The 16102-nt window shown below is 40.6% G+C and overlaps 1 protein-coding gene across 1 annotated transcript in view; it reads right to left on the reverse strand.

The window, feature by feature from the left end:
* The window catches only part of LOC126457511 (DNA-directed RNA polymerase, mitochondrial), a 293196-nt gene that overhangs the window by 11566 nt on the left and 265528 nt on the right, over positions 1-16102 (reverse strand). The window contains exons 21-22 of the mRNA XM_050093848.1: positions 15743-15909; positions 9931-10102 (exon numbers count right to left, since the gene is read on the reverse strand). Of these exons, the coding sequence (XP_049949805.1) occupies positions 9931-10102; positions 15743-15909 (339 nt within the window). The remainder of the gene's footprint in view (positions 1-9930; positions 10103-15742; positions 15910-16102) is intronic.

Raw genomic sequence — 16102 nt, forward strand, 5'->3', positions numbered from 1 at the left:
AGCTTCTCATTTTTCAGTGACAGGTGACATTATTGTTAACTAGGATAATGAAAACCTTGGAACCAAAACATACATGTAACATGAAGGAACAATAGCAAGATAGATGTTGTTTATCCACGCCATATATACACTTCTCAACTGCTGTTTGAGAACAGAACTTGACGTACAGTCCTATGTTACACAAAACAGTGTTTCCAATACTTGGTCTTAAAAAATTAAATAAAGACAGAACAATTTAAAAGGTAACAGTTACAGTACTTCTTAAACATAGTTGTCTATATGCCAGGAAAAAAAAATCAATACCATGTAATTGGCTACTAGCGTCTACTGCTTCAAAAATGCAATCATTTCTCATAAAGTAACAGAAATTAGTAAATAAAAAAAATACTCAACCATCTAACATGATATGAATATAACTTTGCAGCCCTCCATAAGAAACACCAACCTGACAAAGAAATAAACACAAAAAAACTTACAACTCTCCTAAGCAACAAGAAATAACTGATTTAAATATTAGAATATAAATTTAGAAACAATACATCAGGGTCAATCAGTGAAAAGTAAATAACACGAAAACACACAAAACATATTTCTCCAAAGTAAAAAGCCAAAATAAATCTGTTCTGCACCTTTAAATTTTTTGGAATAATGGATTAAATTTACATCACTGTGAGATCAATTCTAGTCTCAGAAGCACTGTAAACAAACACTTCAAGAGCCTAAAATTTAAGAGATCTGCCGGTCCACCATATTATTGGCAACCAAATGCCTATGAAGTGAGCAGGTAAGAACCCAAATAGGACATATTTATAAGAAACTAAATTAAAATGAAGCCTACATAGTCATTCAATAATGGAATCTGCTGCTGTCAAGTCATCTATTAAAAGCTGAGCATACCTGTATCACAAAGAAAATAAAAATGCTCATTACTGAAAAATCATTTGTCAAGACATAAGAACCCATAGGTCACTGACACAACCACGATATTCGTGATCCACATACATTTTCATTGAATACATTAAGCAAGAAGCATCTACATGTTTGGAGTGCACATTTGGACACATGTACCACTGATAATAATCACTGCAAACTTGCTGGAAATTCCTATCACTAGGTGGGATCACTGAGGAGGATTCAGGCTGGCACAACATTGACAGCAAATTGTCAATGTCTCTGGCTGGAAAAATTCTGTGCATTGGTCAACATGTGAAATGTTTCTCCTCATCCAATGTCTTGGAGCTTCTGCAGAATCTGGTGAAGTCCCCTTACAGTCATGGTCATGGTCATGGTCATGGTCATGGTCATGGTCAACAATCTCTTACTGCCACGCAGTGCACGAGACAAATCACACGTCATATTGCTCCGAAGACTCTCTCTGAAACATTTATTGCCAGACCTGAATAATTTCTATGCCCTGCTACACATAAGCTATCATGGTAAATAAGGGCCACCAGTCTCACTTTGACTCAAGAGACCGGGTTAAATTAGTCACTTTCTCTATACCACTAGTCCATGCCTTGCAGCAATATAACTACTCTAAAAAGATTCCCAAGTCCAACCACTGAACTGGACAACAAACACTGCAATCAACCTCTGCACTGCCACCAACCGGTTCCTACCATCTCCTCCGTAAACTACACATGATCACAGTCTAAATTTCAAGAGGATAAGGACTTACACAAGAATTCCACAGTTCAAATTTCCATTGAAACAAAACAAAGTTTATTCTCTTCTAATTTCCTTGCCTAGTTCACCTCATTTGTTCACCAATGCCTCCACCTAGACAGTTGTTCGATACTCGGTTAGTCAGCCTCTTCCTAAACAGTCTGTGTATGCTCACTAAACATCAACACCCACCTCGAAAACAGGAATAGGTTAAGACGCTTCCCATGTGCATGAAAAGAAATGCACTTTTGAACAATTTCTAAACTTTCCATTCACTCCACCTTACTGATGCGTGACTATAAACTTACCAAATACACCTCCTCACATCTCTGCTCCAGAGGGCTCAAATTCACACCCTGAATCCTTCCAGGGCCACAGTCCAACTCTTCAAATTAGCCACCTGCTCACAGCTCCATGACATTCTTTTCAAATGGACTTTTGGCCAATCAGCATCCAGAGCAGAAAGTAAGTAGGCTACTGGCCATTTCCTGCTAATGCTCGTAGTAGTATTCCATTACCGTAAACCAGTGCTGTTTGCCAACAACTTTAGTAGTTTGTTCACAAAGGATACTGGGAAACAGCAGCCATTCTGTGCGAAACAGTCCCCCTTGGAAGCAACCCAGTCAGACCGGACCACACCCATTAGCCAGCTGAAGCAAGGAGCACCCATTTCTCTCCAAGCATGAGAACAGTTCCCATCCCCAAGAGGCCAGGAACCAGACGCCGTCATTGACCAGGATTTGCAGACAGTCGCTGATGCGTTACAACGGGTGTTTTTGCTCTGTGACAATGTGGCAGCCCATTCCACATAGAGCACAGTCACACAAGCAAATTCTTTGGGATATCAAATTTTGCTTCACTATTCATATTTTGCTGAAACAGTGTCCAGTGACTTCTTCCCCTCTCCTGGGATGAAGGAGACATTGCACTGAAGGAATTTTTCAGAATGACAGTGGTGTGATTTTCAATGTGGAATGTTTCCTGAAGAACGAAAATGCAGACTTCTTCAATCAAGGTCTCCATCAAGTCATCCATTATTGAGAAAAATGTATCAATCAAAAATGAGAAAAATGTGAGTTAATGCAGATGAGTAGGAAAAACAAACCTGCAATGTTCAGATACAGCATTAGTAGGATCCTGCTTGACACAGTCATGTTGTTTAACTGTTAGGGCATAACACTGCAAATCAATATTTGAAGCCAAATCATCAACTTTGGTTTATTGGGAGATTTTAGGAAAGTGTGTGTCATTTGAAGGGAGACTGCATATAGTTGCTAGTGCGACCTATTCTTGAGTACTGTTCGAGTGTTTGAGATCCACACCGGGCTGGATTGAAGGAAGACATCGAAGCAATTCAGAGGTGGGCTGCTAGATTTTCTACCGGTAGGTTCAAACAATATGCAAGTATAACAGGGATTCTTAGGGAACTCAAATGGAAACCCCTGGGAGGAAGGCGACATTCTTTTTGATAAACGCTACCGAAAAAATTTAAAGAGGCAATATTTGAAACTGATTGCAGAACAACGCTATTGCCACAACATACATTTTGTATAAGGACCTTGGCAATAAGATACAAGAAATTAGGGCTGATATGGATGCATATGGACAGTAGTTTTTCCCTCACTGTATTTGCAAGTGGAACGGAAAGGAAATGACTAGCAGTGGTACATGGTGGCCTCCATCACACATCATACGGTGACTTGCAGAATATGTATGCAAATCTAAATGTAAGTGTACAGGAAAGGAGTACCCATCAATACGTTCTAGGATAGCAGATTCATGTTTTTGAGGTAATAATTAAATGTTTATGACTACCCATCATATTACAAGTAGTGGATTGAGGGAAGGCAGACAATGGCTTCAGGCCACAGGCCACATCCAGCTATCTCTGTGTTCACATTTTGCAAAATGAAACAAACAATGGAAAATCCAGGATGGGATGTAACAATATTATGAAACTTGCTGCTCACCATATAGCAGAGATGCTGAGTAGCAGATAGGCACAACAAAAAGACTGCCACAAATAAGCTTTTGGCCAGTAAGGCCTTGATCAAAAATAGACAACACACACACACACACACCCACACACACACGCACACACACACACACACAAATTCAACTCATACACACATGACTGCAGTCTCTGGCAACTGCGGCCACACTCTCTATCTGTGACTCAGCATCTCCGCTTTTCCAACATGTTTGTCTAAGTAGGTAATATCAACATTGAAACCTAAGTGCTTCTATTACTTAGTATTTAGGAGCAAAAAATGACATAACTTATGAATCTGAAGACTGGTGAGTGGATTCGGAAGAGGTACCAAGTAATACCAATGGAATATAATTTTACTATTAGAAGAGCTGCAAGGAAATGAAAATTGAACAGAATTTAAATGAGAGTGTCAAAACATAGCAACTATACATCACCTCTGGCTGGCAAAATAAATATCGTTGTGCTGTGCCGTAGACTGAACAATAATATCTGTGACAATGCAGTGTGTGTCAAACCTCTGATAGGTGTAGACCAAGATGTAATCCCATCAAGCAAATAAAGTAAGTATCTGTTTACCACACTCTATGAACCATTTATTACATATGGACTCGCACTGGAACCACAGTCCTTACAGTGGTGACTCCATCTAACACACCACTTAGTGATTTTGTGCAAATCTGCCATGGCAGTTGGGTACTCAAAAATGCTGCCACTGTTTGCCGCATCACCTCACCTTATCAATGATGGTGTTGAGGATATTTCTCATACAGTGCCACGATGTGATACAAACATTGCATGAGACAATATACAAGGTAACATTCGACCTGGACTAGAGGAACTTCAGCGCAGTGATTTAGACAGAATCAATGCTGCGTGGAGTATCGAATAATGGCGCCCTGTTTATCTTAGAACTGTTATCTCATGTATGCTTATTTTCTCCTCTGCTCCAGCTCCCGTCCAACCCACAGACTTCCAAACCTTTCCAGTGTCTTCTGGAGTGATATTCTCCAGCAACAATGCTATACGGAAGCTCTTAACAGCACCTTTCCAACATATCAACAGTGGATTCTGTCAAATAATTTTGCCATTATCTCGTCTACAGACAGCAAATTACAATGGCCAATCCCACCACGATGTCTGAGTATCATGTCACAACTATTTCTGCAATGTTCATTCTGCTCAAATGTGATCCCAGTGCATTGAGCAGTTACATCACGCTTGTTCCAGCTGCACCTCTCGCGACACTTACTGTGTTTAACCTAATCACAGCTACACACAATGCCTCTCACACCTCTCAGGTGCATTCTCCATACAGTGGTAACATGCTCTGCACACCTGAACTTTTGCAACATTAACCCCTTCAGGTTCCATCTACATTGTGCCATCCCAAGTCTGTCGTCACATATGCATCAGCTGCTCTGCACACATTTAACCTCTTGTACACCACTCACAGAGATGGAATGCATCTGTTAAATTGACTGGGCATTGTACATCCCCTGCCAGCAGCATTGGTTGTTGAGCCACACAACACCGTGTTCCTGGAACTGCCTCATCAGTATGGTACACCGCCCACAGTCTATGCTCCATAGGACAAGATTTCCATGCCATCCGCATCATGCATTTCAGTGTTGCTGCCAGGCAGGCCTCGTTTTAAGCTGTCCCCATTCTGTACTGACCTCCCAGCAGTATGGTTTGCTCTATTCGAGTGCATGATGCCTGCCCATGGGATCGTTGATCCCAATGCAATATTTATGACCTTACTCAGCCACCTCGACAATGACTAGAACATAATCTGCAACCTACTCCTGGCAGTACCCAGCCACAAGCACAAGATGACTAAGGCTTTGCTGCTCCATCGCCTCTACACTGCCTGGAACAGCATCTACACATAGTTATGCATGAAGAAACCATCAGAGACATCCTGCAATCCTCTCTATGGCAATGCCTATGGACACAAACTGATCCTATGCTATATGTGATCACATGCTCTGGACACAGTGGCTATTGAAACTTCCCACACACATCCAGGCCACAATGTCTTGCACAAGGATTACCCCTTGATGCCAGACTTCACCTCGCAGACCGAATTCATACTCTGGTGCAGTATCATACTCTCAACAACAGCTATTCCGATGGCAGCAAGGCCATCGCCCTGCTCAGCTATGAGGTGATGCGGCTAATCGACTACTGCCAAGCTGGCCGCAGCTGAAACACTTCCGAACTCAGCTGAATCTGGCCGATAAGGACCAAGCCCCTTCTCACCACCACTCCATGCAACCTTCACAGTGCCGACGGACAACAATCACTGAACAATACAGCAAATGTGCTCATCTCCCCAGCCCACTGTCCCATAGCACTTTTTAGACACAGATGCAACTTCAAAGAACAATGCCACCCGCCTCCGCACCTTCGACGGCCGAGCTATACTGTTGGTTCCATAGCAGATTCGGACAGGAGACTAAACAATGCAGAGTGCCTTGTGCCTACCCAAACAAAGCACAGTGGCCTGCTGTATGTGCACCACTCCACTCTATAACCACAGGACGCCTTAATCAACTGCATCGGCACAAGTCTGCCACCTCACATCATCCTTCCGGCAGCTCATGCTTATTTGTTTAAGGCTGTCTGACGCCAATCTACTTCCTTGTTGGTATGGGCACTGTCAGCACCCTTCTGCCATCTCAAGTGCAAACTAATCTCTTGCCATCATCACTCCAATTACGTGCCACAAACAACACTGTCATCGCAGTTGCCAACACCACCTCAATCACTATGGACTTGGGGGTGGAGAGTCACATGCACTGGACCTTCCTCGTCATCAAGATGGTCAAGCCGGCCCCAGTACAAGACTTTCTGTGTCACTATTACCTGCTTCCTGACCTCGTCCATGGTTTGTTATTACGCCGTGATTATCAACACCCATTCATTGGAGTTATCAGCAAAGTTCTCCTTGAACATTCCTGTCTAGCTACCACACGGAACGGCTACTTCCCACTATGGGCACACCCTCCAGCCTCCTGCCCACCTCAAGAGACTATGAGATCTCTGGCATCACTGTGCCCATTGCCCCACCACAGATCAACGCTGACACCTTACTTCCTCGCAATACTTCCTCTTCACCTGTGTTCCACACTATGGGTGAAAGGGGTTGGGGAGAGGTTCCTTGGTGACAAAGCAACTATACATCACCTCTGACTTACAAAATAAACATCTCTGTCCTGTGCAGTAGAGTGAACAATAATATCCTTGACGGTTTAGTATGTGTCAAACCTCTGACTGGTAAAGAATACAATGTAACTCTGCCCAGCAAATGAAGTAAGGATCTGTCTACCACACTCCATGTACCATTTAATACGTATGCACTCCCACTGGTACCACATTTCTTACAGAAGCATACTTTTCACAACAGAGGACCACAGCACACAGGAATTCAAAAGTGTAGGTTTTATTATAAACATAAAAATTAAGAACAACATTAAAGGTACAGACAGGATCTTGGATAGAATAGCAAGACTTGTTTCCAAAATACACCAAATACATTAGACAGAAATCTTTCCAAGTCAATGCTCCAATAAGCTTATATTACGATGAGATCACAGATTACTTTTAATTCTTACAGGAGCTGATAAATGACAGCAAATTGCACTACAAGATTAAATTGCAGGCTTTTAATGCAAAAGTAGGGTAAAACTAAAGAACAATGGAAAACTTCTGACATGATAATGTAAATACCGGAGTTTGTATGTTAAGAGAAACTTCCAATAAGAAAGCAAAAGGAAAATGGACTTAGCAAGGATCAATTGGAGCTAAAAATCACATTTTATGAAAGAATAATGAATTTTTTGCTTGATGTTAAGGTCACTTTAGAGTTTTAAATGGTCTTAGACCCGTAATATGCAGAGTAAAAATAGATATGAAGTTAGAAAGAAACAGATTCATTAGGTCAGAAGTTGGAATCTAGATTATATGACACTGAGGAGGTATATGTGTAAAATAATTTTTCAAATTAATAATCATTGGCAGAGGTGAATGAAGTGACAAGTGACAGAAAAATTCCTAGGACCAACTAAGAATTGAACCACAGATCTTTGGATTTATATAGTCTGACACTTATCAACCAAGCCACACTCTGGGGTTGTTTACTGATTAAATTAAGCAATAAGATCAGCATCTTAGAAAACAAAAATCTAAAGGCACTAATAATATAAGAAGATGCTGAGTCGTAACTCAGCATCTGCGCTATTTGTTGAGTAGCAACTATCCTTTCATAATATTGTTACATTCCATCTTGGATAAAATAAGAAAATATTTAAGCAAGTTACTTGTGCACATAACACAGGTGTTGCAGGTACAAACGAAGCAACTTAAAAAACAAGTCAAATGGATTGAGGAGGACATTAAAGTGGAGGCAGCAGTTCAATGTAAACAATAATGGGAATGTGATAGAATATGCTGAATGGAAAAAAAAAACTATTTTAAAGTGTTTTCGAAAAGAAGTGAGTGTACAGGTATTTGAAGATATCTTTAAATGCTTTCACAGTTCAAGAGATGAACAAGGAACAGATAAAGTTGGCAATGAACATAATGACATTCCAGGAGTAATGGTGGTTGGGGTGCATACAACTATTTGATGGTTAAAATTAGAGGGAACAGTAATACAAAAAGAGCTTGTAAAAACAGTTTCCACAATATTTGCAGATGATGACAATTCTCCAAAATCAAAACAATGCAGTTATTATTCTCCTTCACAGGAAGAGAGATGAACAAGACATAAGACTGCTATAAACCTATCAGCTGCCTCTTCAAAATGTCCATGTTATTTACTACAATTATGACCAAATACTTAAGTGTGGAGAAAGAAAAAGGTCTGGGGTAGCCCATGGCAGCAGCTACTTACCTGGCAACTCTATCTTTTCAATAAGTGGTATGAAATGCTTATTAAAAACTTTCTAAAATCATACACATCTGTTACCGATGTATCATTTACTTGATCCACTTCCTCATCTATGGATCTAGTAGTCTCCTACTTTGCTATATCTCATACTGTCCTTATTTCATTGTCTGGTGTGACTATCTTTCTCTTGTAATGCATTTGCTGAACTGATATGTATTGTTTTCAGCATTATCACTCAACACAAGCAACTGCATGTCACAATCTGATAGGCCACAGACTACTGGTTAAATTTTGTTCATTAGACATTTCTATAAATATATTATCAATAATTGTTTTTGGGCAGTTAGCTACCCAGTTAAGAATTTTACAGCAGGAGTTAAGTTGAATGGTAATGTTAACAACTGCAATACAATCTTACTGGAGGAGTTTTTAAGAAAACCTGCAGTACAATCTTGAACAATTACTACTACCTTTTTTTTTTAAGTAAACAGGCCAACAGAACTTCAAGGTGATTTATATCCAAACAGATATTTGGTATACACTAACTACTGTAAGGGCTATGATATGAAATTCTTGTGCTTCAATAAGCTGCATATAAGTAAAATTTATTAATGTGTATGTTCTTAACCCTTTTAGTGCCAAATACAATCTGATCGTAATCCAGATTTTCGGCGAATAATGCCAGTAACGATCTGATCGTGATGCCTTTCTCATTCATTTTTTCCGTGCTTGAAGGCAAAGTTGTTAGTATTTCCTAGCGAATGAGAAAGGCATCACGATCAGATCGTTACTGGCATTTTTCGCCGAAAATCTGGATCACGATCAGATCGTATTTGGCACTAAAAGGGTTAAATGTATGACAGTTCCTCTTTAATGAAACAATTCCTCATTTCTGCACGTCTACTCTACAGAATGGATGATATATGGACCAAGAAATTCTTTGCTGGATTTCACAAGATAAGAAAAGACCAACATAACAACTTAATGGATATGATGAAATATACAGAAGAAAGATGGAAGTATTTAACAGAAGACAGTATACAACTGAAGATCATCATACATAGGAAAGTCTTTTAAAAGCTATTGTCCAGCAATGGATGTCAATTGGATGTTGGTGGTAACTTATACTGTAACAACATTAGTAAAATAATTTAAAAAATGACTATGCTGCTTTTGACTTGCAACTTATAATTTGAGAATAATGTGTCATTAAACAATTCAATTTCACACATACATTTTCAGATTTCAAACATGCAATAAGTGGACCACAAGTTGTGTTTTCAGGTTATCTCAAATGACAATGTAACAAAATGATGCCCAGGTCAATATACTTTTATGCACAAATTCCAGATTGCATAGAATGTAAGCTAACTTTTACCTTATTCATAACATTGACAGTTGAAGGATGTGTCCAGTAACAATCATGAACTGATACAAATGTTACATTATTTCGTTCACAAAACAATGACGTCAGCATCATGTGGCTAGAGTCCAGAGAATGAATAAAATTTGGTGGGAAAGCATTTTTCTGTTTCATCACATTTGGGCGTCTGTAAAAGAAATCAATGAAATTAGTGAAATACGACAGCAGATATTTTATAGTAAGTGCAATTGGAAATTAATAGAAACAAATTTGACAAACATGTTTTTAGATTTTCAGAATAACAGTTACAAAAAAATATAATGACTTACATATGGCACTTCATGAAAAAAAAAAAGTCAGGAGAAAAGGTTTACACATATAGAAATAAGTGACCTGTAGAATCTACTGATCAGTTAAATCAAATATCAAATGGTAGTTGCACACATGCTTAGGCAAGTAATAGTCATACTTGTCCACTGCAGAAAGGTGGAGCAACATTTAACAATCAGAGTCAAATATCAATCATAGCTACCATTTTTTATTGGCTTCTTCACCGTTGTCCCTGTCTATTCATCTGAGCCGGCCGCTGTGGCCGAGCAGTTCTAGGTGCTTCAGTCCGGAACCGCACTGCTGCTACAGTTGCAGGTTCAAATCCTGCCTTAGGCATGGATGTGTGTGATGTCCTTAGGTTAGTTAGGTTCAAGTAGTTCTAAGTCTAGGGGACTGATGACCTCAGATGTTAAGTCCCATAGTGCTTAGAGCCATTTGAACCATATTCATATGAAGCTCTGACTAAAGTGGTCTACTTTTTGCAATACTTATTATTTGCTTTTTACTTTTTTTTACTACAATCACTATTTGAAATTCATTTTTATCTACTTCTTCACTACAGCCACTGTCTGTCCACCTTATGGTCTGGCTACGCTGATCTATTCTTTGCTAAGCCTATCACTTGCCTGTGTCTTTTTTCTATTTAATTTCTTTGTCAGTCACAAAAAAGAAATTTTGGATTTGACTAACTACATAGGCTACTGCAGCTGGAGTCATGATGAATAAAATTCTTGAATGGGATTTTCACTCTGCAGCGGAATGTGTGCTGATATGAAACTTCCTGGCAGAGACTTGAACTCAGGACCTTTGCCTTTTGCAGGCAAGTGCTCTACCATCTGAGCTACCCAAGCATGACTCACGCCCCATCCTCACAGCCTTACTTCTGCCAGTATCTCGTCTCCTTCATTCCAAACTTCACAGAAGCTCTCCTGTGAACCTTGCAGAACTAGCACTCCTGGAAGAAAGGAGAGCTTCTGTGAAGTTTGGAAGGTAGGAAATGAGATACTAGCAGAAGTAAGGCTGTGAGGGCGGGGTGTGGGTTGTGTTTGGGTAGCTCAGATGGTAGAGCACTTGCCCGCGAAAAGCAAATTTCCAGAGTTCGAGTCTCGGTCCGGCACACAGTTCTAATCTGCAGGAAGTTTCATATCAGTGCACACTCCGCTGCAGAGTGAAAATCTCATTCTGGAAACATCCCCCAGGCTGTGGCTAAGCCATGTCTCCACAATATCCTTTCTTCAAGGAGTGCTAGTTCTGCAAGGTTTGCAGGAGAGCTTCTGTGAAGTTTGGAGGGTAGGAGGTGACATGCTGGCAGAAGTAAGGCTGTGAGGATGGGGCGTGAGTCGTGCTTGGGTAGCTCAGATGGTAGAGCGTTTGCCCGCGAAAGACAAAGGTCCCGAGTTCGAGTCTCGGTCTGGCACACAGTTTTAATCTGGCAGGAAGTATCTATAAAATTCTTCTGGGTGCTATCCACATCGCAGTAAAATACTTTAATTATAAACTTAAAACCAACAATATTACCTTATTACAATGGCCTTCCTCAGGGCAAGATTGGAGAGCCACCACAACCCAGCATACAGGTATTCAGTTCTGCACACGCTGACTACCCATGCCTAGCAGATAAGTGACACTAACAACATCAAAGAAGAATTGAGGGCACTAAACCACACTTTTCACACCAAGTCTGCCAATGAGGTTTCAGACGGATTTTCCGCAGCAGCCACAGGATCACGACATGATATGTTCCACCAAGACTGCAGTCAACAAACTAAATACTGCAGGAGTATATGAACTATGTTGTAGAGTGTGGAGCTGCCTAAAAAATTATCACACAAACAGTGGAACATGGATGCTCTGTGCGATTAGCACAGCATGATAAACTAACAATAGTGGAACACCACCGTGACTGTGGACAGCCTATTACGTTTCAGGAAGCCCGTGTGATGGCCAGAGGTGCCTGAAATCATTAAACAGCCAGACAACATCAGTAGAGAGGATGGCCACAAACTTCCGGCATTCTGGCTGTCAGCTATCACAGATCAACGGGCTGCATGTGGTGGCAGGGCAGAAGTGTTGCTGAGCATGGACATGACAGCCTAAACAAACAGTTTCAAGAGAACCATCAGCGCATTTCCACACACATATCAGGAAGAAAACACACCTTGCCGAAGCCATGTGCTGATTTGCAGACTGTTTCCAATCACTGGTAAGCCAGTTACCCCCCCCCCCCCCCAATAGCTTCTTTTATACCATCAGTAGAGATATGTAAACAGGCAGAAGACGGCACTGTGGTCACCAATGCCTATAGAACACAAGTATCTGGAGCAGTTGTTACATCAGTTACTGCTGCTACAATGGCAGGTTATAAAGATTTAAGTGAGTTTGAAAGTGCTGTTATAGTTGGTGCACGAGCAATGGAACACACCATCTCCAAGGTAGCAAAGAATTGGGGATTTTCCCATATGAACATTTCACGAGTGTACTGTGAATATCAGGAATGCAGTAAAACATCAAATCTCCAACACCGCTGCAGCCAGAAAAAGACCCTGCAAGAATGGAACCAACAACGACTGAAGAGAATCATTCAACATGACAGAAGTGGCACCCTTCCACAAATTGCTGCAGATTTCAATGCAGAATCATCAACAACTGTCATTGTGTGAAACATCATCGATGTGAACTTTCGGAGCCGAAGCCCCAGTCATGTACCCTTAATGACTGCATGACACAATGCTTTATGCCTCACCTGGGCTAGTCAACACCAGCATTGGGCTTTTGATGACTCGAAACACATTGCCTGGTTGGATGAGTCTTTTTTCAAATTGTATCAAGCGGATCGATGTGTACAGGTATGGAGACAACCTCATGAATCCATGGACCCTGCATGTCAGCAGGGTACTGTTCAAGCTGTTGACTTCTCTGTAATGGTGTTAGGAGTGTGCAGTTGGAGTGATATGGGACCCCTGACAAGTCTAGATATGACTCTGACAGGTACCATGTATGTAAGCATCCTGTCTGATCACCTGCATCCGTTCATGTGCAGTGTGCATTCTGCCTGACTTGGGCAATTCCAGTAGGACAATGTGACTCTCCAGATGGTCAGAATTGCTACATAGTGACTCCAGGAACACTCTTCTGAGTTTAAACACTTCCGCTGGCCACCATACTCGTCAGACATGAATAGTATTATGCATATCTGGGACGGATCGCAACATGCTGTTCAGAAGGGATCTCCACCCCCTCGTACTCTTACGGATTTATGGACAGCACTGCAGGATTCATGGTGTCAATTGCCTACAGCATAACTTCAGACATTAGTCAAGTCCATGCCATATTATGTTGTGGCACATCTACGTGCTCGCGGGGGCCTTACACGATTTTAGGCTGGTGTACCAGTTTCTTTGACCCTTCAGTGTATTTATACCTGTGCCCAAGCCTTTGCACATATGGAATTTATTTTTGACTTATAAAGCTTCTATGTATACAAGGTTTGAAGTAGTACAATTGGCAACGTCAACAAAGAGCTTGTTTGCTTCACTAACATGACAGACAGCCACCTACAGCTGGCCGTGCAAAAAGCTACTGCCAATTAGGTCCGTGCTCACAAAATGCTGCCTCTGTCATGGAATAATATAAGCTCACTGGGAATTGCGGATGTTTAAAGCAAAGCAGGAAATTGCTAGGAGTAAGTAGGATTCGGGGTGTAAAAATTTGCTTGCCTACGCTGCTTCTTCTGCTTCTATGATTTTACATTGGAGAGGAGTAACTTTAGGCCTGGTACCATTAAACAATTTCAGTGGGCTTAAATTTTGCAACAGAATAATTGAGATGCTGTTTCTCAAATTAATTTAGTGTGATGGAAGGCCAGATGTGCTAAAAGAGTTTAAAAATTTAAGTGGATAATTGCTCCATAACTCTGTTAATAGCAGTATGCTCTACATTTTCTCCTTCAACCTGAGTAAGGATGTACAAGTTAATTCTAGCACCCTGATCATTTTTAGGTGCCAATATAGCCCTTTCACAAAGCCAAGGGTTTTCATGAGTTGCTGTTTGCCTTTGTTGATCATCATAAATAGAAGAAATGATGTCTTGAAGTGGAAGTACTGCACAGCACAAATTACCAGGCAAAATTATTTGTCCCTCTTCTTTTGGATATGCGTCCACATCAACTTTATACACTATATCAAAAAGCTCCTATTCACAGCCGCAATTAAGCTGTTACGTGCAGCCACATGATGTATTGCCACAGACTTGAGCTTTTCAAGCATGCTGATTTTCGATTAGTCATGGTGTGCTCTTCCCATATTATTAAGCAGCAAGCGTGTAGAACCCAAGCTTTGTCACTGTTCCCAGAGGTGTCACAGATTGTGTGTTCAATTACATCCAAATGTATCAGAGTTGTATGAGCAGTATTACCACTGAGTAACAAACTGGGTGCTATTCATGATGAAGTCATAGCAAGAGCTATTTTTGCTTGGGCTTGTAATTGTGATAATAAGATTTTAGTGAGGACCGTTTTTCTTGTCCCACTAGGTGGATCCAGAAATAGAATTTCTTCCATATCACTGTCAACATACGGACAAATGTGTTCAAATACTGTGTGCTGTTCTTCTGATAGATTTTGGATGCCATTTTGGAAGGTTTCCACAAGTTCTGCTGGGTTATAACTTGCTGCATACTCTCTGTTGATGCACTTGCCTTCTTCTAATGGCACTGGGAAGCTGTACTGAGGGAGAGGATTTCCTCCTATGGATGTAACCAAATTCTGAATAGCCACAAAGCAAAGATTATGAGCATAATTACATGATCTATCATTCAGTTCATCTTCAATATTTTGTCCAAAAATTCCTATAAAAGTCTTTCACCAGCTTAACCTGTCATTTTTCCACAACACTGCAGCATCAGAAAGGGCACAAAATACCAGCAAAATGGCAAACAAATGATCAAGTATGGTAGACTATTACTAACACATGAATCAGCCAGATTGTCATCCCAGTGCTTGTCATCAACAAATGTCGCTCTCGACTTGCTCATTTTCTAGGCAATTTCATTCGAACACAAAACAAAAATCAAACTGTTATAAGTGGGCAGCCAAAGAACCAAGCAAACTCAATAAATTTGTTTTTCCTTTTTACCTGTGTTCATGGCTTCTGCTTTAACAGAAGTGTGAAGCACACGTTAAGATGTCTGCACTGTAGGAGGTAGTCAGGGCTATTCCAACCCCCTGCCCCCCCCCCCCACTTCCCCAAATGGCTCCTCACTTCATGGTGGTCTATACAGGGGTTCAGCTTGCCTCATTCACATCCACTCCATATAATGCCCTCTAGCAACTGGCCAACATACAGTTAACACACTGTATGTAACCCCATTTAATGCAGTTGGTTCATATGGACATTTTTCTAGAAGGTACTTATATCTACAAAATGTTCCATAAAGCAAAATGATAAGTTCTACAACCGTAAATCTTCCTTTAATGGTAAAAAACAAAAAGTGTACATACTCAAACATATCCACATGAAAGTGATCTTCAACTTTTGATTCTTTGAACTTCAAATTCTTTGGTGGTCGAAAATAAGGTTGCACTACCGGAAGGCCCAAAGGTGTAATCCATTCGACATTCTGACCACATATTTGAGATATCAACCGTGCGCATTCCGTAAACCAGTCCTAGAACAGATATGTGATTTACACCAAGCATAATTCAAAATAATGACACAAAAGATATATAACTATAGGGACCAGCTAATTAAAACATAGAAAAAACAGGATACCAAAACATGACCTGCACACAAAGAGCTGTTGTATCAATGAAAAAATCAATTTTTGAAAATACAGGGTGATTCAAAAAGAATACCACAAC

The sequence above is a fragment of the Schistocerca serialis genome, chromosome 2, assembly GCF_023864345.2.
Source record: "Schistocerca serialis cubense isolate TAMUIC-IGC-003099 chromosome 2, iqSchSeri2.2, whole genome shotgun sequence".
In the NCBI taxonomy this organism is placed as follows: domain Eukaryota; kingdom Metazoa; phylum Arthropoda; class Insecta; order Orthoptera; family Acrididae; genus Schistocerca; species Schistocerca serialis.